The sequence below is a fragment of the Tiliqua scincoides genome, chromosome 2 (assembly GCF_035046505.1).
Source record: "Tiliqua scincoides isolate rTilSci1 chromosome 2, rTilSci1.hap2, whole genome shotgun sequence".
Lineage (NCBI taxonomy): Eukaryota > Metazoa > Chordata > Lepidosauria > Squamata > Scincidae > Tiliqua > Tiliqua scincoides.
Window position 1 is genome coordinate 249,632,178 of NC_089822.1, and position 26,121 is coordinate 249,658,298.

At 44.8% G+C, this 26,121-nt stretch overlaps 2 protein-coding genes across 2 annotated transcripts; both read left to right on the plus strand.

The window, feature by feature from the left end:
- The first annotated feature begins 6,350 nt into the window (after nt 1–6,350).
- LOC136639013 (olfactory receptor 2AJ1-like) lies at nt 6,351–9,143 on the plus strand. Its single transcript, XM_066613041.1, has 2 exons — nt 6,351–6,390; nt 8,356–9,143. The coding sequence occupies exons 1-2, from the start codon at nt 6,351–6,353 to the stop codon at nt 9,141–9,143; spliced, it is 828 nt and encodes a 275-aa protein (XP_066469138.1).
- Nucleotides 9,144–19,848: 10,705 nt separating this feature from the next.
- Nucleotides 19,849–20,787, plus strand: LOC136639014 (olfactory receptor 2A1/2A42-like). Its single transcript, XM_066613042.1, has one exon. The coding sequence runs from the start codon at nt 19,849–19,851 to the stop codon at nt 20,785–20,787; it is 939 nt and encodes a 312-aa protein (XP_066469139.1).
- The last annotated feature ends 5,334 nt before the right edge of the window (nt 20,788–26,121 follow it).

A 26,121-nucleotide genomic window follows, 5' to 3' on the forward strand; every position in this document is an offset into this window, starting at 1 on the left:
ACTGGGGGCTTGAGGGAGGTGGGGAGGGGATGGAACGGGGCTAGGAGGAACAGGAAGGCAACAGAGGCAGGGAGGAGGGTGGATTGGGCCTGGAAAAGAGACCGGATCAGCAGCAATTGTGCCCACCAAATCCTGACTTCTTTCCCAAGCCCAATCTTTGTGGGATCACATGGACTTGCCCCAAGGACATAGCTGGTGCAGGTCTGAGATGACCCATGGATAGAGGTGTTTGTCAAACACCTCTATCCATAGGTAATAAGTAAGGAGCACCGGAATTGTGTAATCAGCTGTGAATAAAAACACAAAACACCACATTTTGCATTTTAATTCAACAATTTAAAAAAACCGTCCCATTTTCAAACACCTCTACCCATTGGACTGGCAGGGACATTGTTGCTCTTTTGTCAGGATCTGCCACTCTACTGCCCCTTCGGTTGGACCTGAGGATCTCTTATGGGCCTTGCAAGGCTTTCTTGCCGAAACTGAGAAACCTAGTCTTCAGTCATGGCAAGGGTTGATTAATGGTTACTGCTTATTGCATGAACTCTTGAACTCAGAAAAGAGTTCCCCACCACCATGGCGGGGGATAGGATAGGACTGGGCTGTTTAAAAAGTCCAGAGTTGCATCATCTCTAGATGTTCTTAACTAATTCTCAAAGCTGCCACAACTCCCTCAACAGCAAATAAGGGATTGGGGTGGGTCATCTGATATCCTGTTTGAGTTGTGGGTCCAAGAGAAGTACCTTCTAAAATCGGCCTTATGGAAGAATGGCAGGATATGAAATGCATACAGAACAATAGTATATAATTTCAGTGTCCATCAAAATGTCCCATTTTAGTAGAGCTTCTGATCCACCACCCATTATTTGTGCACTGTTACAAAAATACTGCACTAATCAGACAACAAAGTATGTCCTCTCATCAGATGTTTTAAACTTTTAAACTTTTAAAACAAGTTTTCATTCACTAATTAGTAATCAGTTTGTTTCTCATTAAAAAGTTCTTTAATTATATCTTAGGAAAAACATCATCTTCAACAAGGCCCATTGGTCCTTGTTAACTAGGCTCATTAAAGTGCTGTTGTTTAAGCAAACAAAAATTATTTTTAAAAGCTCAAGGGGGAAGTTTCAGTTAATGAAGGATTTTGCTTCTGGGAGATGATTATCTTCTGAAAAAAAGTACTTCTGGGAACTCTGAGATATTTTGAGGTCCTCAAAATCTTATCCTTGAAACGTCCAAGGATGAATTCTTAAAAGATTTTGAGTGCAATCCTATGCATGTCTACTCAGAAGTATGTCCTACTGTATATACAATGGGGCTTACTCCCAGGACAGCGTGTATAGGATTGCAGCCTTAGAGTTTGTGTCTCTTTTCTGATTAGATGACTCATTTGTTGTGCAGAGAACCATCATTGGCCTTTCAGAACATGAGATGTATCATGCATACTCTGAAACAGATGAAAATAATCACTTACTCATAGAAACTGATTACATGATTGATAAAATTTGCTGCTGTGTGCCATTTGGGTGCAACTCAGTGTCCACTGTAGTTGCTGCATCCACAGCTGCAACAGGAGCAGACACCTTCCAAGCGACAGTGAACACTGAGGGCAGTGAGAATGTTCCCCATGACTGTTCTCCAAAGGGTAAAGAATATGACCTTAATCAAGAATGTCAGGATGACTGTCCCATCACTGCCAGAAGAATGAAAAGAGAGAGCTTGGGGAGACGTGTCTGAGCTGGCTTCCACACCAGCCACCGTTTCCATTCAAAAGGGATCTACTTCGTTCATTCAGTTTTCAAAGAAAGTCTAGGTAGTGTCTTTACTGCTTTCTAGCATTTTTCATGATGTCTTCCAGTCTTCTGAAAGACCTGATTTATAGTGGTATTTTGGTCTCAAAATTGAGTTGCAGCACCTGAGTTGCAGCCTGTCCAGTGCAGACTGGCAAAGTGTTATTGAGGTTTTTCAGAAGTACTGCCTTTAATTAAGAGCTTCCATTTTTGCTGCTTTCATTGAAAGTCACAACTTGTTGCTTCCTGTCTGTTGCTCTTAGTAAGTCCTTGCAAAGGATGGCAATTTTGTTACTGGTTTCTGTAATGGAAGATCAGAAGATCATCAGGTGGATGTTGTGGTGTTGACAGCGATTCCTATGTTTTGACAGCTGTTTGACAGCTCTGGGAAGGGCAGGGCTGGCTCCACAGCTGTAGTCAATCAAGGCCAATGAAGACTCTGATGGACACCTGAGCTTCATTTGACCTTGATGGGACTTTGAATGGACATGGACTGAAGAGATGGCTCACCTGAGCCTAATTTTGACTTAATGGGACAAACAAGGATAAAAGGCAGCTTCAGAAGGAGCAAAGCTACCTGACCCAGAGGGAACCTGACCAAGAGGCTACCTGACCCCAGACCTACGGGACAGACATATGGGAGAAGGGGACTGCCAGGACTTTGCTGGAGGACACAGAAGAGAGGACTGCCAGGACCCTGCTGGAGAGGAGGGACACTGCTGGAGAGGACACTGCTGGAGAGGAGGGACTCTGCTGCAGAAGACTGGACTGGGAAGATAGGACTGTGCTTTGGAGACTGGATTGGACTTGGACTGGAGGCTTCAGACCTTTACCCACTGAGTTAAGTGGAGTTTTGGGGAGGGAAAGCCTCTGGACAAGAGGACTTGTAGGGAGTGTATGTGTTTGTAGCAATAAATTCTTGTTAATTGCTCAACTGATAAGGAGTTCTGTTCATTTCTTTGCACACCACAGCTGTTGTTTCTGGAGATAAAGAGGGTGTTAATTAGCCAAAAGTGGGCATTGGAAGGGAGTTGGGATATTTGGACGGGACAAATTGGTGTAGTCAGCAGGATTCAACAAATTGGGATAGGACAGTTTCTTCTTTGCAGCCAGAGCAAAGCTTTCTCGCCAGCACCATTTTGCAATGTCATGATTGCGGTCATGAAAACTAAAATAATAAGCAGTTGTCTACCTGCAGAGAGGAAACTAATAAAGAAAGCCCCTCCCTTTTTCCTTGAAACAAAATCAAGTCCATTGAGGGCAGTTCGGGAAGCTTCCCCTCGCCTTTGGAGGCTTCTTATAGCATCAAGCCCTGCTTGACCACAGGGATACCGGTCTGCATCCCTGTCATTAAGTGGCGCATGACTGTACTTATACATAGTGTCTTTTCATGTTTGATGAAGTTTCTGGATTTCATACATCTGTTTTGCTCACCCCGCCTGGAATGACACTGAAAGGGAGGGAGAGGGGACCCTTGCATGCTGCGGTGAGGCTCCCTGCAAGACTAACTACACCCTCTAACCCCCTCTAACTACACCACTGCATCTATATACAGATATGGTACTGTTTATCTCTGGATAAAACTTGCATCTGTTTGAACCAGATCTGTGGCAGTGGCGGAACACGCAATACAAACAGGCCACCAGATCAGATTAATGTCGAGGATAAAGATGCTTTCTGTATGTTCTGCTGGGAAATCTAACGTTGGTTTTCAGAAAGTGCAATCACACTCTCCAGTAAGTGCAGGGACCAGGATTCTTTGAACAAAGTAAATAAAGACTGTAATCCTAAGTAGAGAATTATTTTATTTTTGCTTTGATGTTTTGTTCCTTTCACTCCAAGCCAGCATTCAAACTTTATTGGTTTAGCACCCATAAGAACCCTGCTGGATCAGGCCAAAGGCCCATCTATTACAGCTTCAGCTTCCTGTATCTCACAGTGGCCCACCAAATGCATCTGGGAGCACACGTGACAGCAAGACACAACCTGTGTCCTGGTGCCCTCCCCTGCATCTGGCATTCTAAAGTACGTCTGGCACCCAGAAGCACTGTGGAGGGTTTGTATGCTATGATCTTGGGTAGCGTCCCAGTTCCATCTGCTGGGCATGGTGTGTTCCTGTACCTATTGGGTCAAACTGTGTGTGTGTGTGTGTGTGTGTGTGTGTCCATCTAACCAACAATGTTTATGACTTTGTTCAATTCAACAGCATCGTACCTGAGATTCTGTGTGCCTTCATTCACATCCCCTTGGCAATGGCTTCAACTTCTACAGCCAAACTTTAATTAAGCTTTGGGATTTGAGATTGAAGTCCCCAAAGCCTGGTGCATTGCAGAATATTTCCCCCCCCCCCCAAAGATGTCAGACTTTGAGCTCCCTGGATGATGCAAAATTATAGCCATAGCTTTAAAGTAGCATAATTAATTATCTCCCAACAATTAGTATGGATACCTTGGGGCTAAAACAACTATTTTGCTGCATGGTTGCAGGTATAAAGCTGAGCATCAGAGCAAAAATATAAATCCTATTCCTGCACGTCTGAAGATGCATCCACATGTGACGATAAGAATGATAGGATCTAGGCATGTATTATATTTAAATTTCTAAAAAACACCAGACATGTTGGTGTGAAACCACGTTGTGGTTCATCTCTGGTTATCTTCATGCCAAGCATTTTTTTTTCTCTCAACTTCTTTAGGGAATAAAAATGAAAATTTGTTTTTTAAAGTCTTCATGGCAAATATTCTATTGTCATAATGAGCCCGGCTGCATGAATTAATCCGTTTTCCAAATGCGAGTGTGTGGAGACTGAATACGGAGAAGTTATTAAGTGATAAGAGTCATCACCACATGAAAGAAAATCCAGATTTCCAAAATCGACCTTGTTCGTGTTTGACATCCAGATTTTAGGCTCTTCTGTAAGTATTATGGGATATATTGGGCTACATGACTCTCATTCTGGCTGCTACTTGCTTCTCAAAAATTATTCGGAATCCCCCAAATTGTGCATCTGATCCACTCAGTTCATTCTTTTTTTTCCTGTTCTGGTTGTATCATTGCTAAGTGCATCATCGTTAACCGTAAATTTAGAGTTAATAGGTTGCTTTGAATTATATTGGCAATAATTGTGAATAGCAACAGAAACACTATATCTACACTAACTTCATGATCTTTCGTTGCTAACAAGTATTATCAGGCCCATCAAATTGTTGCTGTTGACTTAAATGTAGTTATTTTGCCATCAAAGCAAAATGTGCTTGCAAAACAATGGGCGGAAGGTAAGAAGAAGAATTAACAATGTGCTTTGAGTTCATTAGGGGCACACATTTTTCCCTGCAGTAAATGCCATAGTGTGTGATTCTATTTCCATTGGCATTTCTTCTGTTATGTTTGTATACTGCTAAAGCACTCTTTCCACATTCTCATTGATACCACTGCCAAAACGGCCCCTCTGGAATAAGGAATTAAGGGCACAGTTCTAACCAACTTTCCCATACCAAGATAAGGGCAGTGCAGTTCTGAGGTAAGGAAATAAACATTGCCCTAGATTAAGGAGGCCTCTGTGACTGACCCCCAACTGCAGGATGCAGCACATGCCCCACTGGCACAGCTATGCCAGTGCTGGAAAGTTGGTTAGGATTACACCTTAAGTCAGAGGTTAAAAGAGAAGACATTACTTTAAAAATCAATGTCACCGGGTCCAGATGGGATCCACACAAGAGTTATTATGGAATTGAAGAATGATGTTGCTGATCTCTTGACTAAAATATGCAACTTGTCCCTTAAAATAGCCACGGTGCCAGAGGACTGAAGGATAGCAAATGTCACAGTGATCTTTAAAAAAGGAAGGAGAGGGGACCTGGGAAACTATACGCCAGTCAGCCTAATGTCTGTTCCAGGTAAGATGGTGGAATGCCTCATCAAAGATAAAACACATAGATGAACAAGCCTTGCTGAGGGAGAATCAGCATGGCTTCTGTACGGGTAAGTCTTGCCTCATGAACCTTTTAGGATTCTTTGAAAAAGTCAACAGGCATGTGGATGCGGGAGAACCTGTGGATATTCTATATCTGGACTTTCAGAAGGCATTTGACATGGTCCCTCACCAAAGGTTGCTGAGGAAACTCCACAGCCAGGAAATAGAGGGCAGGCCCTCTCCTGGATTAGGAACTGACCAGGAAGCAGAGCATAGGTGTCAGTGGACAATTTTCACAATGGAGAGAGGTGAAAAGTGGAGTGCCCCAAGGATCTGTCATGGAACTGGTGCTTTTCAACCTGTTCATAAATGACCTGGAGACAAGGTTAAGCAGAGAGGTGGCCAAGTTTGTGAATGACACCAAACTTTTCTGAGTGGTGAAGACCAAAAGAGATTGTGAAGAGCTCCAAAAGGATCTCTCCAAACTGGGAGACTGGGCAGCAAAATGGCAGATGTGTTTCAATGTAAGTAAATGTAAAGTCAAGCACATTGGGGCAAAGAATCAAAACTTTACCTAAAGGCTAATGGGATCTGAGCTGTCTGTGACAGATCAGGAGAGAGATCTTGGCATACTGGCGGACAACTCGATGAACGAGTTGGCCCAATGTGTGGTGGCAGTGAAGAAGGGTAATTTCATGCTTGGGCTCCTTAGAAAATGTATTGTGAATAAGACAGCTAATATTATAATACTGTTGTACAAATCGATGGTAAGGCCACACCTGGAGTATTGTGTCCAGTTCTGGTAGCCACATCTCAAAAAGGATATAGTGGAAATGGGAAAGATGCAGAAGAGAGTGACCAAATTGATTACTGGACTGCGTTTGGGGCTCTTCAGTCTAGAAAAGAGGTACCTGAGGGGGGATATGATTGAGACATACAAAATCATGCAGGGGATGGACAGAGTGGATAGAAAGATATGCTCTTTTCCCTCTCACATAAAATGAGAACCAGGGGACATCCACTAAAGTTGAGTGTTGGGAGAGTTAGGACAGACAAAAGAAAATATTTCTTTACCCAGTGTGTAATTAGTCTGTGGAACTCTTTGCCACAGGAAGTAGTGATAGCATCTTGCTTGGATGCCTTGGACAAATTTCTGGAGGAAAAGTTCATCACGGGTTACAAGTAATGGTAGGTATGTGCAAGCTCTCAGCTTTAGAAGTAGGGTACCTCAGGTTGCCAGATGCAGGGGAGGGCACCAGGATGCAGGTTGTGTCTTGTTGTCTTGTGTGCTCCCTGGGGCATTTGGTGGGGTATTGTGAGATACAGGAAGCTGGAGTAGATGGGCCTTTGGCCTGTTCCAGTGGGGCATTCTTATATTATGTTCATTGGTTTCTATGGCATTTGAAATTCCTGTTGGATCTTTCAGCAGTGTTTAATTCCTCAGATTTCAACAAAAAATACTGAGGAGGATGTACAAATGCTATGGCTGCAATCCGGCACACATTGCTTTTGTGGTTTCAACTTCAGTACAGGGCCTGGGGGTGGGGGGTAAAGGGGGTAATTTGTACCCAGGCCCAGAAGACAAAGAAGGGTGTCCAGAAATTTCCTGGGATCACACACTTTCCTATCGCACCTGTACTCACTGCCCTCATGGGATGCTGGGTATGCAGCAGCTGCTGCTACCGAAAGCCATACGTGCTGGGCCAAGGAATGCTTACATGACACTCCTGAACACAGTGTGAAATTTGGGAGGAAACTGGCCTGCTACAGTAGCTCCTTGGCTTGTGGATCTGCTTACTATGAAGGAGTATATGGGAGCTCTGGGACACAGCTGCGGGACTACAGCTGCTGCAGAACTAGGTTCTGGTACACAAAGGACACTTTCCATTCTAGAGTGATCCTAAATACTATGATGCTAATTTTCTGCAATCGTTTCCTATATTTAAAAGATTTTAGAGAGACTTATGAATGGTTTTTCATATTAATGTGCATAGCTGCCAACGCAGCAAGGATAGCTACACCTGGGCTCTTCACTGGGAAGCTCAGTAGATCTGGGTTGCAAAGACTTTTCCAGCTGTTGCCACTGTTCCCTACCCTGTTTTTCCCCCTTTGTCGTTACACAACCCCACCTATCCCCTCCAGTCCCTTTTTGGGAAGGGACCCAATGGAAACTGTGTACCACCTGATAAAATCCTCTTGGAGGCCTTGCTTCAGTTTACCATATCATGATTGAGCAGAAGCTGCATGTATGACTCGAATTCTCTTTCAGGTGCTCCTCCCAGGATCTCAGACAAGATGGCAAAATAGGTTTACTGATGACTTTTTAAACCTGATCGCTAGTGGGAACTGCTTCAGCAAGGCCTTTTGAGACACTTGCAGCCTCACCATGTGTGTGTGAACACACATATTCTTCTTGCCTATCTCTTCCCTTGTTGACCCCATCGGTTCTGCTCTCCTCCATCAATTCCATATTTTTTCGACTTTTGGTTGACACTGACATGGAAAGAGTAAATGAAACTTCGTGGACTGAGTTTGTTCTTCTTGGGATACTGCACCACACAACAATACACATGGTTTTCTTTGGTACAATTCTGCTTACCTTCTTTCTTAGCCTTTCTGGGAACTGTCTCTATCTTTTCCTGTTTCACACAGGTTCTTCTGATTTTCAGACCCCCATGTACTTTTTCCTTAGCCAGTTGTCCTTCATGGACATTTGTCAGCTCTTCGCCATTGTCCCCAAGATGTCAATGGACTTCTTATTCAAGAAGAACACAATTTCATTGGCTGGGTGTGGAATCCAGGTTTTTTTCACGTTGACCATGGGAGGAGCAGAATGTCTCCTGCTGACTGTCATGTCATATGACAGGTATGTGGCAATATGCAAGCCTTTGCAATATCCTGTTCTCATGAGCAGGAGGACTTGCCTAGTCATGTCAGCAGGGGTCTGGTTCGGTGCTTCTTTTCATGCTTTGATATACACCATTAGTGTAGTTCAACTGCCCTATTGTCGTTTGAATAGGATTGACCAATTCTTTTGCACGGTCCCAGCTCTGCTGAAGTTGTCATGTTCTGAGACCCACACCTATGAAAATGGATTATTCCTAAGTGGCATTATTTTCTTTCTCTGTCCTTTCTCACTCATCATAGCCTCCTATATTTCCATCCTGTCCATAGTCCTAGGAATGCACTCAGTTGAAGGAAAGCACAAGGCATTTGGTACCTGCTTATCCCATCTCTGTGTTGTGGGGATCTTCTATGGAGCTGCCGGTTTTAAGTATTTGAGACCCAAATCCTACAGAACACCACAACAGGATAAGATAGCCTCAGTGTTCTTTGACATTGTCACCCCTATGCTGAATCCCCTCGTATACAGTCTGAGGAACCAAGATGTGTTACTAATATTGAGAAAATGGATTGTAAAACGTCCACTGACTACATAATACAGAAATCTTCAGCCTGATCAGAGCCACACCACAGGTTGTTCACTGGAGGCTACCGCTGTCCACCACTGAACCCTGATGTGGTCATCAGAGAATGCCACGAGGAAGCCAAAGAGGCATGGGGGATGATAGAATTGGGCAGGCATGTGGTTGCCAAGTGGCTCTCAGAGCCTTTTGTGGGTCCAGGTCAGAATTTTTTGTGGCTTTCTGTGTATAGAATCTGCTGCTGTCGTTTGATTTTAGTTGGTTTGCTCCTTCATCTTCTTATCTTCATATAGTGACACTCAGAGGTGTGGTGGACATCAATAGCCTCCAATCAGTGGAACAGCTATGTCATTTGACACCTGGAGCCCATCGGTTTTTGTCACCCCCTATATGACATAGTTAATTTTTTCACATTTTATAACATCCTTCCTATATGGAGCTCAAGGTGGTTCGTACGGTTCCCCTTACTTTTGTCCTGCCAACAACGCTGTGAGGTAGGTGAGACTGAGAGATAATAATAGACATGACCTGAAATGAATCATGATAATGGTCAGAAAATAAATGCAGTGAATCTTTCCCCACACCAATGGAAGAAATTCTGCATGAAATGGTTTATATCATGATGGTATTATTCCTAAAAGCCACAAATTCCAGAATTTTGGTCACTAGCAGCCCAATCCTATCCACACTTTCCTGGGAGAAAGCCCACTAACACTAATGGGACTTACTTCTAAGTAGATGTGCACAGGATTGGTGCCGTAGGGTGTCACTCCCCAGGATGTCTCATTGGTCCATTTTGAGTTCAGGCAGTGGTTCTCAAACTTTTAGCATTGGGACTCATTTTTTAGAATGACAGTCTTTTCAGGACCCACCGGGACCGGGAAGTGATGTCATGTCAGAAGTGACATCCTCAAGCAAATGAAAATAAGTAATTATAAATAAGTAAATTAAAGAAAAACAAAAAATTAAATAAGGGAAAGCCAGCCCTGTTCCATGAAGTGAATTTTCTCTGTAACCTGCCTGCAATAACACCCTCCCCCCCAAAAAAAAATAATCAGTAAGATTTGCAGCCCTACCCAGTGCCCAGTTCAATTTAGGTTCTTATATTTAAAGCGTATCACTATCACGACCCACCTAGGCTTTAGGCATTACAAGTCTAAAATAGAAAAAATTCACCTTACCAGCTCAAGCCTGTTTTATTCTTTTTATTGGGGGGGGGGGGGCTGTCTTCTGGACATCGATTGAGCTCTACTTTCATCAGATCAAGACCATTCTGGTGATCTTGCATTTCTCTTTGCCTGACCTGAACACAAGCCAAGGCAAATGTGCAGCTGTGTTTCAATTGCCATAAGGCTCAATACATTGGTCACCTTGGAGGGAAGGACTTCCTTCTCGGGTGTTTTGGGGGGCTGTGTTCATTGGGTCCAGACCTTCTCATGTTGTTGGATTTCTCTCAGCCTGCCCCTTCCGATGAACTAAGGCAAGTTTGCCTACTCACGAGTAAACATGTGAAATGGCTCAATTTCACTTTCCAGAGGGCATTTTTGTTTTCTTGTCTTTTGACCATAACTTTTGGTAGAATGGAAATTTCACTCCGTTTTATTTTTCACTGCATTCTGCTGTAAATTCTGCTTCAAATGGTTTATGGCATGCTGGTGGTATTCCTAAAAAATGCGAATTTAGTTATTTTGTTCACTTGTGGTGTTACCCCCACCAGGCTGGCACCTAGGTGGACCACCCATCCCACCCCTCACTTGCTACACCGCTGGCTACAGTATCTGATTTTTCAGTAGCCTCAGGGCTTGAGACAATTAGTTATCTGAACTTTCCATTACCCTTTGGCAACCCACCAAAAATCAAGTTGCGACCCACCAGTGGGTCCCAACCCACAGTTTGGGAACCACTGACTTAGACTGTAAACTTAACTTACCGGAAACCAACACCTCTACTCATGGCAACTCCCCCCTCCATTTAGGCAAACTCCAAAGGGGCAAACTCCAAAGGGGCAACTCCCCCCTCCATTTAGGCATTGCCCTGTTTGGTAGCAGCCCACCTGTGGATTTGTTATGTGAAAATCCCCTTTTGCCTTTTAGTTGTGATTTTCTCTCTATCTGCTTATGTTACTATGGACTAAAATATCATGCAGGCTAAACTTCTCACACAGGTCACATTTCCAAAACTCTGGTCAAGTCGCAGGCTCATGGTTACACAACCACCACCTCCCTATGGTCACACATTATGGGACGAAGTCTGGCATCCTAAATCATCGTTTAAGTGTCTCCTACATTACTGTACTCATTGTATTGTTTTAACCCAATCACTGGTTAAGAACTGTATGCAAACTTGAACTGTCTTCTTGTGTTGCTGATTCATTGTATTGTTTAAGTTCCCCCATCTAGGAAGCCAGCCATAGACCCCATTAAATTTTGCTGATAATGGACATCCTGATCCTTTCAATGTTTTCCCTGCTGTGTGGTAGTAACGAAGCTACTAGCACTGTCTGCAAACCCCTTTTTAAGAGAGGGCTTCCTCTCACATGCTCTCTCTGGCTCTCTCTCCAAGGACCAACACATCTGTGTTGTGTCAGAGGGTCCTCTTTACAGGACTCTCCCCCCGCTCCAACTGCTCTACAGGACAGGTAACTATCTTGCAACTGGAACTCTTTCCCTTCTCCCCCCCTTTTTCTCCCCTTCTCTCCCCATCTTTAGTTAGCAGCTGGGTTTGGCAGACCAGGGACCCCTAAAATCCTTCCCTACAACCTTTCACTTTTCTAATTTCCTTGGATGCACCAAATATTCTTTACACACAACCACCATGGAAGCTAGATACACTAGATTCAAGTATTAGGACCAAGAAACACACACTTATCATTTCTCCATGTGCATTATGTTTACCTTTGTGCTTTTGTAATAAAACTATAATCTTTTATTAGAAGTTATCTTTCTCTCAGCCTCCTCTTTAAGCAAAAGGGAATTTCTCTGCATTACGCCATCTTGTTATCCAGCCTGCGATCCTAAGTTTCCAATAAGGGCAGTGTAATAATTCCCCTAAACAAAACAGCCCTTTTGGTAACAGATTGGCCCTAGGGCAGTGGTGTCCAAACTTGCCATGGTCACAGCGCCCTTCTTTTGTGGTGACCTCTTCTTCCCAGCTCTCCCGAGCACTGCCATCTGGGATCTTCTGAGATCTTGTGCAATCCAAGATGGCAACATCGAGGCTCATGCGATAGATAGATAGATGCATTTTATACATGGTTTATAAAAAACGAATATGTATAAAACTGCCCTGCAAAGGTCAGTGCTGTGCCCCTCTGAGGTCTGTGCCCTAGGGGCTTGCCTAGTTGGCCTAATGACAGCGCCGGCCCTCCTCCTCCCCCATCAAAATGGCCAGAGGTCAGAACTTTGTCACATTCCCTTGGGGTGGGACTTCTCACAAGGCCACATCCAACCTCTTGCTGTTGATTCTTTGCTCTCTTCCCCTTAATCCAGCAACCCTGGTGGGGGGGGGGGGGAGGGAGTTGGAAAAGGAAAACCTCCCTTATGTGATAAGTGTACTGCTGCAGTTTGCACCGGACAGAAGGCCTGAAGGGAATACCCTCAGGGAATACCCACCCTCAGAAACGGCCCAGAGGCCATTGTTCACCCTGCCTCATTCACTGTTTTAGTGAAGGAATGAGCATGGGAAACAATCTACAGCAGTCCACCTCTGGCAGGCAGAGTCTCTCTAGGGCAGTGATTTTCAACCTTTTTCATCTTATGGCACACTGAGAAGATGCTAAAATTCTCCTGGCACCATCAGTTTTTTTGACAATCAACAAGGCTCCCCACATCATTGGCTGGGGACTCACATTCCCAATGGGACTACTAATATATGACCCTTCCCCAAACTCCGGCGGCACGGCAAGGCTCCCCTTAGCAGAAGTGAAAGTGGATCGATCACACTCTATTTCTGGTTTTGCAGAAGTGGAGTGCAATCGCTCCATTTTCACTTCTGCTGACCAGGGGAGCCCTACAGACGCTCATGCAGGGCTCCCCACACCCCAGGACAGCTGCTGCAGGGACTGGTGAGTGCATCCCAGTCCCTGCAGCCCCCTGAGCGGTGCAATCCTGGGGATCACGTCTCTGCCTTCCCCCCGCGCCCGCTGCCTCCCTCCCCACAAGGACCCACTGCGAGTTTCAAACTCTGGGGAGAGTTTGAAAACTGCAGCCTTAGAAGGGATTCTGAGTGTCAGGGAGGCTGCTCACAGCCTCCCAGTGCTTGGAGCACCCTCTGGAGGCAATGGAAGCGCAGGTCCCCTTGTCTCTGGAGGGTTAAAGGCAGGGATGGGAAGGTCCAGCAAGGTGCGACTCAACTCGTGACTAGAGTCTCCAGCCCCTGCAATTTGACTCAAATACTAGTAATAACGGAGGCACTTTCTGAGTTGCTGAGTTACTCTTTTGCAATTCTAAAGGTCTCCAGTTGAGTTACCCCCTTTAAAAAGCCTGCTGTGGGAAAAAATGGGGCTGCTGCCAGGGTGTGTGTATTGAAGTTCACTTTAAACACTTTCCTGATGTCCCCACCCATCTGTAAACAGGGGAGGAAGGGGGTGAGAGGGACAGCGTGAGAGTGCGAACAGAAGCGGCAAGAGGGAGGCAGGTCATGTGCAGCAGCTGCAAGGCTTACCAGGATGATTCAATCCTTGGCAGCTCTACTCAGAAGTAGTCCCACTTCAGTGAGTCATTCAATGAGGGTTCTTCCCCCTCCCCAAGTAACAATGGAGTCATGCCATGCAGGGGAAAGTGTGATCACTATTAACTGCCTCCCCCTTCCATGCCTTCTCTCCCTCCCTGGGCTTCTCCACCCAATAGTAAGGCAAGAACCCCCTTAGCTCCTCCTCCTGTCCTCCTGTCCTCCCTTAGCCAAAGAAAATATCAGAATGCCCAATTATCATTGGTTCCTTCCTTCCTGTCAGAGATGGGGAAAAGAGCTTTCTCCTGCCTCCCTCCCCTTCCCTGGTCTTCTCCAACCAATCGTAAGGCAAGAACGCCCTTGGCTCCTCCTCCTGCCCTCCCTCAGCCAAAGATAATATCAGAATGCCCATCCTTTGTCCAATTAGCATTTGTTCTTTCCTTCCTTTCAGAGATTGGCAAAGCAGCTCACTCCCCCCTCCCCCTTCACACTCCATGCAAAAGGAAAGCATTACCCTTCCCTACCTCCTGCTGGAACCTCCTTGATGCTCACCCAGTCTGAATGATGGCCCTATGAGGCTTTTCATGCCATCAAAACAGTAAGCAAGGGCACTGAGTCATAGGCAAACTTGAGCCTGCATGCGTGTGGACGAGTACCAAGTCAGGGTCAGAATGTTGAACCAGAGTGCCGACTCATGTTTTTCCGAATCTTCCACACATGCGACTTCACAAGTCAGCAAAAAATGTGCATTTTTGCTACTCGAGTCCAAGTCTTCTGAGTCAAGTTCCCAACCCTGGTTAAAGGTGCCTTAAACCGCACGTTTCATTACCCATGAAAGTTTTCTGTATTCGCGGGGGTTCCAGGAATGGAACCCCCATGGATAACAAGGGTCCACCTGTAGTTCACTTCTTTGTTAAAGGAAAAGGGCAGGATTGTCCACACTTGTCCACTGAAATGTTAATCGGTGGATCTTTTGTCCCGAGGGTAAAGGTTTCTTAATCTCAAGGGAAACAGGCAATTAAATTTTTTTTCTCCTATAAACAGTGAATGGAGGGGTGAGCAATCATGATCAGTACTGTGAGGGGGCAAAGTTCTGAAGTCCACTCTGTTCCAAAGTTTCACCACTTCACTTGCACACACGCCCCATGTACCATCACATCTCGTTAAAGCAAAGGCCTTTCACGACTGCCCAGTAAGGCTTAGCAGAGCTTGGAGATGTTCACACATGCTCTGAGATATGCTACCTAATCAACAATGTCAAAAATCTGGTGATGCTCTGGAAGCCTCCATACACATACTCCTGACACAGCTTTTGGCCACCCCCATGGCATTCTGGGCTTCACTGCCCTGCATGGGTGCCTCTAAAATATATTTGGGTTAGTACAATAGACAATATGCTGGAAGCCTCCACCTGTACATTTAGAGGCCTAGTTTTTCAGAATTGGGATGGGCACCTGAGATTCTGCACTCAGGTCTGCTGAAGACAGCCACATTCTTACAATACAATGATGTCAAGCCAATATTTTTCAAGCAATAGAGGAGCACTGTGAACAATTATGTCATAGCTAATGTTCTGGACCAAGGCAAAATTCATCTGAGTCATTCTCCTTACAAGCGTTGGTCACACAATGCAGGGGTGTCAAACATCATGCCCACAGAACAAATGTGGCCCCTGGAAGCTGTTTATCTTGTCCCCCCTTTTATAATTAGGCTCTCCCACCATGATAATTGGGCTCTCATATCTTGAAATTAGGAACAAGATTGGTGCATTGTCTCTTTACTAGCTGCTAATGAGTTTCTCTGAGAGAACAAAGTGCTTAATTCTGGTCATTATCTACTTAATGATGTCACTTCCTGCTTAACGATGGCACTTCCAGCCCTCAGAAGCTGTGATAAATGCTATTTGGCTCACTATATGAAACAAGTTTGACACCCCTGACATAATGGGCTTATTAAACATACTTCCTTGGCCAGAATCTTCACTACGTCTGAATACATATATACAGGTTGAGTCTCGTTATTCACAAGGGTCCTGTTCCCAGAACTCACAATGATGGCAAAAATCAGGCTAAAGCAAATCCATTAAAAAAATAATGTCCTTTTGCTAGGTAATTTAAATACAGCCTTGCTGACCTTTGTGATGTAAAACAGAGACATTAGGCAGACAATCGATCAATCAGTCTCTCTCCAGGCACTTAGAAAGGCTTCACTCCCGAGCCAGTGAGCCCTCCTTTCACCAACGCAAAATGATTGTCTTTCTTTCATGTGCTCAGGGGGAAGATAGGAGTTGCTTGCCTGAGAGTGAAGCTAGAGAGAGAATGATTGATGGATTGTCAGCCGGCTGCCCTCTCTCACATTAAGGAGGCTATCGTTAAACAACTGTTTTCCTTTAATTTAAAGGGCCCTTCTCATCATGCATTGAGATAAAACCATGGGTGAAAAATCCATGGATAATTAGGTTATACCTTTATCGCTTGCATGACTGTCTCTCTACAATAGCAAGAAAAGCGGTTTTTTTAAACTGTGATTTTAAAGGGATGCATTTTTCCCCTTTTCCAGGGATCAGCACATTCCTTCTCATTTGCAGTGGACATTTGTGTTGAGTCAAATTCATGTATAAAAATATCCGTGGACAACAAGGTTGGACCTGTACTGTTAGAACATTCTAATAACATGAAACAGCAGCAAAATCATCTCCAGATCATAAACAATTGATTTTTGAAAAAGTCTTATCCCTTCCTTACTACTTTTCTCCCTCACCCACCCCCTTCTCTCTCCCTATCTTGTATATGATTATAAAAGCCTTAGTGATCCAGAAATACCAAGTGATGCAATGAGTCACAGAACAGAATGCTTCTGGGACAGAAAGACATCCTTGCAGCATATAAAAGCATTTTTGAACTCCCCCCCCCCCCAGTTCATTATTGAATGAGTAGCAGAAGATCAAAGGCAATTATCCTCTTTCCTGCCTTTGTTGATCTTCTCATTCATTGGAATCTACACTTACATCATCATCTTCATTATTCCATCAGACAAATTGTGGAAGACGCCTGTTTTGCTCGTCAGAACATACCTCTGTCTGAACAGGAGGATCATATTGTCTGTGTTAATCATTTTTGAAAACATATTATTTTCAGTTGCAGGGGTAGTTGGTACACGGAGATCAACCCTGATATCTGAAGAAGACTTGATAGTGAAGGAATCAACAGAGTGGGTTTGCATCACCAGCTGAATCAAGCATAAGCAGCATAGGAGAGAGATGAATGAATGAAGGGGGCAAAAGCCTTTTCCTGATGTAGAGACGAAGAATGAAGGTGAGCAAATCTCATGGTTGTCAGACATGGCAGATTATCAGGACTGAATATATTAATGAACACTACATAATGTAACTGAACTGATATTCATCAAGAACAATTAAATGCTTTAAGGAGACATAAGGAGATATAAATAACTCAAAATATGTGATTTTAGTTGTATCTTTTCACAGGTATAGTATACATAGTGTATGTCACAGACAGTATGCAGCCCAGGGCAGTTCTGTTTGTAAAAACTGCTGGGAGAAGCATAGAACTAAAATGATAAAGAAGATTGCTGTTCTTTGCTATGGTGATCAATGTGTACAGTTCTGGTCCTTTAAAATCTTTGGCCCCAAAAGAATCCTGATGGCCTTGGATATGCACTAAAATATTTGACTGACTGTAAACTTTAACATGTCTTTAAGGTGCAGAATCACCAGGATGGGAGGATCCTGAAGTCCAATGCTTTGAAAACAGCAGTGTTAGTGCCTTAATATATTTTCTTGTCGTGCATTCATGAAGGTTCCAAGTCCATATCCGCCACAGTAAAATGTGCTATCAGCAGTCAATGGAAGGCACAAAAAGGTGCATAATCAAAGGTGCCTGTAAGGAACAGTTTAATTACACTACTACAGATGGTTGAAGCAAGTGAGCTCACCACAGTGAGGAGTTTGGTGGTAAGTAAATAGAATTGCTACCCAAGCAAATCTCGAGCAGAAAAGTCTTTCCTGCTTCCATATATAATGATCATTTAAATCTGAAAATGAAAACCCAGACACCTTTTTTTTTCCAGACATCTCCCCCCCCCTTACCTTAAGTAAATTTCAATTGTGCATTATTTCATATGAAGATTATAAACACCAATCCATGGAGGTGGGGTCCCCTATGGGGAACCGTGGCAGGAGGGAGGCGGGACCAGCAGAGCTCTGCTGCACTGTATCATGAACTCTGTGTCGGGCTGGAAGGTCCAACATGGAGTCTCTCACTTCCGCACTGACTAAATAACTGGCGCAGACTTGAGAAGCCCCGTTGCGGGGTTGGGGTCAAAAGTCCCCTTCCCCTGAGGAGATCTCCAGCTGCTTCCGGGTGCCCGCTGGATACAGTGGTAGCCTCTTTGGTTCCTGTGCTCCTGCAGGCACTGGAAAGCTGAGGATTGGGCTGTAACTTCTGAGTGAGTCACTATTCCTCAACAGCTCTTGCTATCTGTTGTGATAGGGGCACTGCATTGCATGTTCTAAGGTACACACTGAGTACAGATTCAATGCTTTTAGCCTTGCTTTCCTTGGTCAAACAGGTTTTTCAACTTTTCAAAGCACAGCACACACAAAAAAGAAGTAAAACCTGTGAGATTCAGAGTACGTCAAACCGGACATTAGGAAAAATTAGGAAAAATTTTGTGAATTATTTTAAGCATCTGCAGCTTACTGAAACAGCACCATCAGATCAGCAAAAAAACAGTGCTTTTTGGAACATTGTACTTACTGCACCACTGCCTAGTTTATATTTAAATCTCAGACTACTCAATGCAGTCAGTGATGTACTCAATTTTTGTTTGTTGTAAAATAATTTATTTTCACACAGCCCTTCCTCCAAGGAGCTCAGGGTGGTGTACATCGTGCCTCCCCTCTTTTTGTCCTCACAACAGCCCAATGAAGTAGGTGAGGTGGAGAGATTGTGACTGACCAAAGGTCACTCAGGAAGTCTGAGCAGGGATTTGAACCTGGATCTTCCAAGTGTAAGTTCAACTCCCAAACCATGACACCTTCCTGTTTTGTGATGATGATGAGTTTTGAGGTGGAAATCTGATAGCACTTTTGTTCTTCGTGTGACTTTTTTAAAAACAAAAACTTCAATTCATTTATTTTAGACTGAGGTCCTTACATAGAAAAACCAAAGTTCTTTCTCCTAATTCATCCTTCTGGGCTTCTCATGCCCACCCAAGATATAGTGGCTGCTGTTTGTGGCCTTCCTTGGTCAAACCTTCAACGCAGCCTTCCTTGGTCAAACAGTTTTCAAAGTACAGCAAAAAGATCAGCAAAAACATGCGAGATTCAGCGGGTCAAACTGGACATGATAATGGCAGCCACGTTTGTTTAATCACATTCTCCTTTACATTTTTTTAAAACAATTTTTAGGAGTTGTGGTGAAAATCCCTGATATTCTCCTTATTATCCACCTATTTTTGGACCTTCCTGTCACCAAGGAGGCCACTGGAATGGCTTTGCATCCTGAAGGGGCTGAGGAGTCATTTGGATGCAGTTGCCATTGTTCCCTTGTTGTTGTAGTGGTGGTTGTTGCTGTTTTGGGGGTCAAAGCTCATTGCAGCTTATCTAATTTCCAGCTTCGGCTGGTGTGCCAACTGCAACTGTACTTGAGTCAATCAGACCTGGTCATGGTTGTCCATGCTTGAGTGACGTCATGATTGGATTACTGAAATGCAGCCCTGGCCTCTATATGATGCTTGTCGCTATTCCTCCCCTTTTCTTTGTTTACTACCTCAATTGGTTTTACTAATTGTTTTACTTATTGTTCTATTTCTTGCTTTTTATTTATTGGAGGCCTCGTTATTTTTTGTGAAACTTGTAATGCCGCCTCGGGCATTTGCCTTGGCAAAGGAAAGGTGGGGTTTGCATTTCTTTAATAACAATAGTAACAACAATAATTTAAAAATGACACAATTTTTAGGTGCGAAAACCGATAACACTTTTGATAGTGTGGTTTCTTTTAAACTTCCATTCATTTATTTTAGGCTAAGAATGGCTGAGGGCCTTGCACAGGAAAACCAGAGCTCTGTCTCTGAATTCGTCCTGCTGGGCTTCTCGTGCCCACCTAAGATGCAATGGCTTCTGTTTGTGACCTTCCTGATCTTATACCTGATGATCCTGTTGGGGAATGGGGTCATGATTACTCTCATTCGAACAGACTGTCAGCTCCACACTCCTATGTACTTCTTCTTGGCCAACCTTGCCTTCTTGGACATTAGCTATACCACCACCACCATGCCCCAGATGTTGACGCACCTCCTCTCCAAGAGGAAAGCAATATCTTACGCTCGCTGTGCAGCCCAGATGTACATCTTCCTGTCCCTGGGGATCACCGAGTGTGTCCTCTATGCTGTGATGGCTTATGACAGGTATGTTGCCATCTGCCAGCCATTGCGCTACACCATTGTCATGAGTAGGCCTGTGTGCATCAGCATGGCTGCTGGGACTTGGGCCTGTGGCTTTCTTTTTGCCATGATGCACACTGGTTTCACCATGAGTTTGCCATACTGTGGCCCCAATGAGATCAACCACTTCTTCTGCGAGGTGCCAGCCATCCTGAAACTGGCCTGTGCGGATCCATGGGTCAATGAGATGGTGGACTTTGCGCTCGGCGTGATACTGCTCATGACCCCACTGTCTTTGATTGTGCTGTCTTACGTTTTCATCTTGGCTGCCATCCTGAGGATTCACTCTACTGGTGGGAAGCATAAGGCGCTTTCCACTTGCACCTCGCACATAACAGTGGTGACTTTCTTTTATGGCGCAGCCATGTTCATGTACATGCGCCCAGCCTCCAGCTATGAGCCAGAGAGGGACAAGAAGTTTTCTCTCTTCTACAATGTGGTATCTGCTCTTCTCAATCCATTTATCTACGGCCTGAGAAACAAAGAAGTTAAAGGAGCTTTCTTCAAACTGGTTTGCAAACAGTGAAGGGTAATATACAAATGTTGATCAGAAGTCCCTTAAAACTACTTTGCATGATCCATGATGCATAAATTAACATGAGGGACAAAGGATGGCTATCCAGGACCTTTTTTGCAGTTCTGACTCAATGCCGGGGTGATATGAGGAGTTGACCCGAGCAGACATTGTCCAAAGGCCCGCATTCATCAGAGGGCCCACATGGCCAGGCCAATCTCTAAGAAGCCCTCTGTTCTGGAGGCAGTGGTATCATCCCGTACACCACTGGGGATAGGCAGGGGGGATCCATAAGGGCCTACCTAGTGCAGGGGTTTGCCTCAGGACACCCAGCAACCTGGTGCTGGTTGTGGCTGCAAAGCCCAGCTAGGTGTGCAGAAGGTAGCAACCATCTGGATATGCCCCCAGGCACAGCTTCCTGTTTATAATAAGCACATAGGAATAGTGGCTAAACTGTCACACCGAGTTGGGAGAATCAATAAGGAATTTGCTTGTGAGTGTTTTTAAAGGGTTGACATATAATAATCCTTGTACCCCAATAAAGATGCCAGACAGAGGCCTGGAGTTTGACTGGACCACTTTATTTAAACATCAGTGTCAACTGCAGCAGAGCAGATGACTAACAAAAACCCAACATGTGGGGAACTAAGCGGTGACCTTTCTTGCCTCAGATTGGACACCAAGCTCTGACTCCTACCTACCCATGCCCCATACAAAACCTGTCAAAGCAACCCAAAGCAATGGGGTAACCCTAATCCAACCACACCAAGCCTTAGAGTAGGCAAAAAAACTACCAGCCAAAGGCATCAGGATGTTAGTGAAAAATTCCTACCCGGCCCTCAAATGAGCGACCAGCTACTCTCTGATTGAATGCAGGGCGCATGGGCTTGATCGCCGGCTGAGGAAGAACTGCACAGTTGGGAGCTCATGACTTCCAACATGTGCACGTGTCCTGCCTTCCCCTTGCAGCCCAGCCAATCAATTTCAAGCCTCTGTAGTGGATAAGCAATGTGAAGGCAGGGCAAGCTCAGGTGCACTCAATAGCGTGCTACTGATCTTCTCCAGGTGTGGACTTAGTGTAGTTAGTAATCATCTTGTTGGATGGCAACCTTCAGTCTCGAAAGACTATGGTATAAGCCTATAGCACCCGGTATTCCCAGGAGGTCTCCCATCCAAGTACTAACCAGGCCTGACCCTGCTTAGCTTCCAAGACCAGACGAGATTGGGCATGTGCAAGATGTGCAGGCTAGGATTCCCACTTTGGACCATGAGGCCTGCAAAACAGAGGTTTACAAACAGAGAGTAAGGATGTGTTTTTCACCCATAACACTACAAGCACCTTTGAATTTTTCTACGCATAGGACAGAAAGTGGAAAACACTTTTTTTTTAAATGTACAATACTAGACCAAGTAAATTCTATGTATAAATTCCAAGTGCCAGAGATGCAAAAGGGATTTGAAGCATTGCTTGTGAAAACAGTCAAAGTCTGCTGAACTGACATGCACTAACAAATCTTTCAGTCCAATCTGACCTAAATTCACCCATCCTGATGCAGTGGCACCAGCACGGTTTCTACTGCATCCTGTGGGAGACTTTTGGCTGCTGGAAGTCTCCTTAGGGTAAGGGGACATTTGTCCATTTGCCCCCTTGGTGAGTCCCAACAGCTGCAATGGGTCAACCAAGGATTGTCAGGAAGACAAGGCCACTGGGGACATCTCACAGAGGCTCTTGAGATGATAGATAGATAGTCAGTCAGTCGGTCAGTGGCATTTTTTATATGGGTTATAAAAAATGAATCTGTATAAAACCCCTCAAAGGTCAGTGCTGTGCCTCTCTGAGGTTTGTGCCCTAGTGGGTGCCTAGGCCTAATGTTTGCCTAATGATAGCACTGGTCCTTTTCCTCCCCTATCAAAATGGCCAGAGGCCAGAACTTTCGTTCCCTAGGGGTGGGACTTTTCACAAAGCCGCACTGACCCTCCTGCTGTTGCTCCTTTGCTCTCTTCCCCTTAATCCAGGAGCCCTTTATCAGGTTAATAAATAAAAATGTATCATGATCTTTTACTATGTTTTTATTAGAGACTGTACAGTTCTTAGGTAACAATTACTGGTAGGTTATGTTACAGGATCTTGGGTCTAATCAGACAAAACTACAGTCAGACAGCCCCCTAAATTTAACCCTACCCCCTGACTTATCGGGGGGGGGTCACAGAAAATTCCATGATTTTTGGCTCAGAACCTGAAGAACCTTTATTAGTCCCCAGGCTGGATAGTAACTACCTTGAAAATCCATTGGAACAAAGAATGGTGGATGCCTGTTCCTGTCAGTGTGTTAAGCTAGACGGACCTTTGGTCAGAGCCAGGGAGCATGGGTGTTCACTTGAGCAGGGAGCATGGGTGTTCACTGAGCACAGATTTGGCAGGCAAACGCAAATCCTTTGAGAGTCTGGGTGAGTCTCCCATCTTGATGGGAGTCCTGATGGGAATTGCTCCCATTCCTGGTGCAGTTCTACAAAACAAACTAAAATCATATAACACTGAATTCGTCTGGTTTGCGCATGGATATACATTGCTTAATTTTTCCCAAATTGTTTACTCAGTGCTTGATGAGTTGCTGCTGACTCTAATGAAAAACATTGTCTTCAAAGCACTAGGACAGTTCTGTCTGCAGTCATCTCAAGACGGGATGTACAAAATTGGCTGTGTTGATCTCAGGATGGAATACAAGCATGAACAAGTTTCTGTTTGTAGGTCTTCGGAAGAATATATGTAGGGAAGGGACCAGATGATGTGTCACAAATGTTATCATTTGTGAAAGGTCAGGCATGAGACTCGGATAGTGGTCTTGCAAAGAGGACTTCTCTTCATGTTATTCTAGTCATGTTATTTAACAGACACACACACGTCTTCCCTCATGCCACAATTTCAATCCAGATCAGCTCACCCCCCACTGCTATTTTAAACAGCCTATTGAAAAATATATATTAAAGAGACGAAAATGTGACAATGCCCCCTTTGAATGTTCAAGGAGACACGCAGATCTCTCCCCTTGCAGAGCTGCAGACAGACACTCTCCCTGGCATAGAGGGAGAGGGTAGGTGTAGCTAATGAGAATATTTATGTACCACTTTTCAACAAGGCAATTCACAAAGCTGTTCATATAATTCCCGTGGCATGTGAGTTAACGTGCCATCAGCGTTTGCCCCGCCCCCTCATGAGGCACAGCAGGGCTATCCCTCAGCGGATTGGCCGGGGGCTAAGTGGAAGCAGGGCCACATGGGAGCTGCAACCTGAGACCCCTCAGTTGGAAGCAATTGGCGATCCCCTGCCCGCCCACACTTCTGCAGTCTGATGGCTAGCTGGTTGCCATTTGGGGCCGGGTAGGAATTTTTTTACCATCACCCAATTGGCCTCTAGGTTGGTGGTTTTTTCGCCTACCCCAGACTGTGATGGTGGGAATTTTTTGAGCATTAAATAGTTAATTCTTGGTCACTTTAGACATGTGTCGTGCGGGTTTGGGTAGGTAAGGCAATCTTGGTGTACACCGCGGGGTGGCAAGGGCTGGGAGGACTCCATGCTCGGTCGTGCTGGCATAACCGGCTGGGTGACACGGGCTGGCCAAATCTCAGCCTGGTGGCAAAGGTGCACCATGGGTTTGCTCAGTGGCCTGCGCTAGCCAGCCACCCTGACCCCTTTGGGGTGACAAGGAAGGGGGTGGCAGGCATTGTCCTGATGCAGCCTGGAGTTGGGTGTGGTCGCCCAAAATGGGTTTACGGGGAGGTAGACGGGCAGCTCCGTTTCCCCCACGTAGAACCCGCACGACTTAGTCCCTGTTGCAATTTGAGCTGTAATTTAAATAGTTAATAAAGTGACCCTTTCTACCATAGACCTTTGCCTGTGTCTTTATTGTGGGGTGCGGGGCAAATAAATAAATAGCTCCTAGTTTCGAAATGACTCAATATCTGAAAACTACTTGACAAAACACCAGGAATTAATTTACATTTCAAATTTGAAAAAATTTACATAAATGAATACATTAGAGACAAAACTTATATGAATGAATGAATTTTACTGAGCTGATTTAGAATTCACATGAGAACTATAATACAGGCACTCAAAACCACATGAGAACTATGAACTTTTGACACACACCTCTTGCACAGCGTAAACATACAGGCCAAGCCAGAAACACATGAAGACATGTCCAGAGGCAATGGGGGGTTTAAAATAATGCCCAGGGAAAAGCAGAAAACACATGGAGACTATAAAAGGTCTTGCTCTCACTCGGCCTGCAGTTTGCGTCTGGGGGTCACGACCAGCAGTTGCAGGCCAGGGCGGCCTACAATAGTCTCCGACGGGCTGGAGGCTCATTGCAGACTGGGGGCTCCCTGCAGGTTGGATAGGGGGTCCCTGAGAGTTCCTGAGGGCTGCAAATGGCCTGTGGGCTGGAGTTTGCCCACCCCTGCTCTAAAGGAACGATTCCTTTTGCTGCTGCCGTCTTTAGTTCTGACCCAAATAGGTCCCTCTGTTTTGCAGGCAGTGAAAGTGGAGGGTTCTGTTTGGCATTACATGGAGAAAGGAGGTGACATGTCTCATAATTTTGGCAGGGGCTTACCAGAGTCAGTGGTGGCCCCCTTTCTTTCTTCCTTAAACATTTTAACTTGACAGCACTGCAGGATGAAGCAGAAGTTAGTAGTATTGGAAGCACTGAAAATCTTCCCCATGATTGGTTCCTACTTGAACTGGTTTCAGGACAGGGAGGTGGAAGGCAGGGGGTGGAGAGGTCAAGGGAGGGTGTGTATCCCAATGTGTGTGCCAAGATACTATCCTCCCTTTCTGAACCTGCTTCACCCTTTTTCTCATCTTGGACTTACGCCAGCCCTATGACAGGCTTAGGCTTTAAACCAATCATTCCTCTATTCCATTGTTTCCCAAACTTTGGGTTGGAATCCAAGGGGGTCATGATCCAATTTCTGGTGGGGTCCCACAGAGCCTCCAAAAAATCACAGGTGATGGAAGGATCAGATAACTAAAAAAACTCAAGCCCTGAGGCTATTCAAAAATCAGACGGCTGCTACTGGCCTGCAAAGAGCTGAGCTCCTGGAGTTTGCAACATAGCTGCTAATTGTGTTGCAAACAGCTGTGCTCCTGCAGTCTGAAATCTTGTGTAAATTAAAGGAGATAAAGGTTTGAGCATCTTTTTTTGGGTGTGCTTTTTTCCATGTCCCTCAATGACAAGTAGTGCAGACAGGTGAAGACTGGGTTACCTAACTAAGCCCCTCAAGCCTTGGGGCTATTCATTTAGGCTGTCTCATTATGATAAATGGATAGCAGTTTTTTAAAATAAA